The sequence below is a fragment of the Chaetura pelagica genome, unplaced genomic scaffold (genome assembly GCF_000747805.2).
Source record: "Chaetura pelagica isolate M959 unplaced genomic scaffold, ChaPel_1.0 scaffold124, whole genome shotgun sequence".
NCBI classification, from domain to species: Eukaryota; Metazoa; Chordata; class Aves; order Apodiformes; family Apodidae; genus Chaetura; species Chaetura pelagica.
In genome coordinates, this window is record NW_009952891.1 from 583,170 (window position 1) to 584,986 (window position 1,817).

Below are 1,817 nucleotides of genomic sequence, written 5' to 3' on the forward strand. Positions count from 1 at the left end.
CCTACAGCCCTTCTAAGCTCAGGAGCAAGTCAGTCACTGGGTGCTTGCTGAAGTTAGATATGACTTTTTTAAAATGCCCTAATGAAGAGGGAAGTGCTTTTAGCACTGTGTCACCTGGTGAGGCACCAGTACTCAAGTACAGTTCTAGAAACAAACCTGCTGTTGTGTGTCTTGTGTCACTTGGCTAAGGGGTAAGAAGAGGTTTTAAAGACACCTGGTGAAGGGGAGGGAAATAATGGTCTGAAAAAATAAGTCTGTTAATAATTGAGGGGGGGTGTAAATACTGATGATTCTCCAATGGCTGAGATACTAAAGTGCTTTTTTAAATCTGTCTTGAACATGAAAAATAAAGAAAAGAAGTTTGGACAATTAGGAAGTGAGGAAGACCCTGTAATAACTATTACTAAAGAGCAGGTAAGGGATTACTTTGAAAACCTTGAATACATTCAAATCAGCCCATTGAGCCTGTAGGGGGATTGGCTAGTTGAGCTCCTTTCACAGAGTTCCTGAGAAATGGGAGAGACCAGGAACAGTTTAAGGAAATAGAAACAAGAGAACAAGCAGGAAAAGCCTGTTGCCTGAGAGAGAGAGAGTAGCTTCTCTTCTCACCTTGATGGTGAATGAATCCTGCAGTTGAGTTCTGCTGGCCTGAGGTTTCACGTGTGTGAAGAGATGGAGAGCCTGGGGCAGGATCTAGGCTTTCTGGGGTAGGAGGACCATGGGCAGCAGGCACTGTTGTGGGAACAGGAGGAGTTAACCTCATCACAGTGTTGTCTTCTGGTTGAATGACACCATTTAATCACAGTGAAATTGCTGCTGTGACACAGCTGTTGGATTTCAGTATCTCAATTGTGCAGCATTTCCAGGCCTTGCAGTCAGCATGAATGGAAGCTGGAACCTCTCAGGTACCTGCCAGGTGATTTTTGTGTGCCTGTACAGAAGAACCTGCCTGCTGAGTCCTAGAGTAGAATGTGCTGGCTCTGTGAAAGCCTCTGCCCCCTTCTGAAGGGGTGTGGGTGCTGGAGCTCCTTTGGGATCAGCACCTTTGGAAGGCTGGCAGGAATCCCTCAGGAGAACAAACCCCCTCTTCTGTTGGACCTGATGTGAAGCCCTCTGCTTCATTCTGTGTGGGCTGATCCAGCCCTGCTGGAATTCTGGCTGGCAAAAGATCTGCCCATGTTGGGGCCTGTGACTGTCAATCTGTGTCACCCTGACCATGATCCCAGGGTGCTGCCAAGGACAGGGCTTGTCAGGAGGTGAGGCAGGAAAACCCCAGGGCTGAGGAAAGCCTTGGAGCCCAAAGAATGCAGTTGGCATTCTGAGAATCCTGGCATAGTTTGGGCTGGAAAGCACCTTCAAGATCACCCAGTCCCAACCCCCTGCATGGGCAGGGACACCTCCCACCAGCCCAGGTTGCTCCAAGCCCCATCCAACCTGCCCTTCAACACTGCCAGGGATGGGGCATGTTCAGAGCAGTTGAGCAGAAAGGCACTAACCCAGGGCATAATGAAAATCAGTCCAGAAGACAGAGCTGAGGAAGAACCTGCAGGTGCTTTAGTGTGGCCCAGGAGCTGATGAGGGGCACAGGGAAGAGCTCAGAGGTCAGAGAGGGGACAGCACTCCTGCCATCTCAGGCACATTCCTGGAAGAAACTAGGGATAGACAAGGGTGTATTTAAAAAAATCCTTCAGCTGCCAGGCTTCCAGTGATGGTTTCCTTTGTCCTTCAGATCCTCTAGAGATCGATCTTCAAGAGAAAAGTCACGAGACAGAGAGAGGAAAGAGAAGAGCTCTTCTGAGAGGAGGCAGGAGAGCACA

At 49.1% G+C, this 1,817-nt stretch overlaps 1 protein-coding gene across 1 annotated transcript in view; it reads left to right on the forward strand.

The window, feature by feature from the left end:
- LUC7L (LUC7-like (S. cerevisiae)) overlaps positions 1–1,817 on the forward strand; it is a 16,907-nt gene that overhangs the window by 13,692 nt on the left and 1,398 nt on the right. Inside the window, exon 10 of the mRNA XM_009995516.1 lies at positions 1,730–1,812. Coding sequence (XP_009993818.1) covers positions 1,730–1,812 — 83 coding nt within the window. The remainder of the gene's footprint in view (positions 1–1,729; positions 1,813–1,817) is intronic.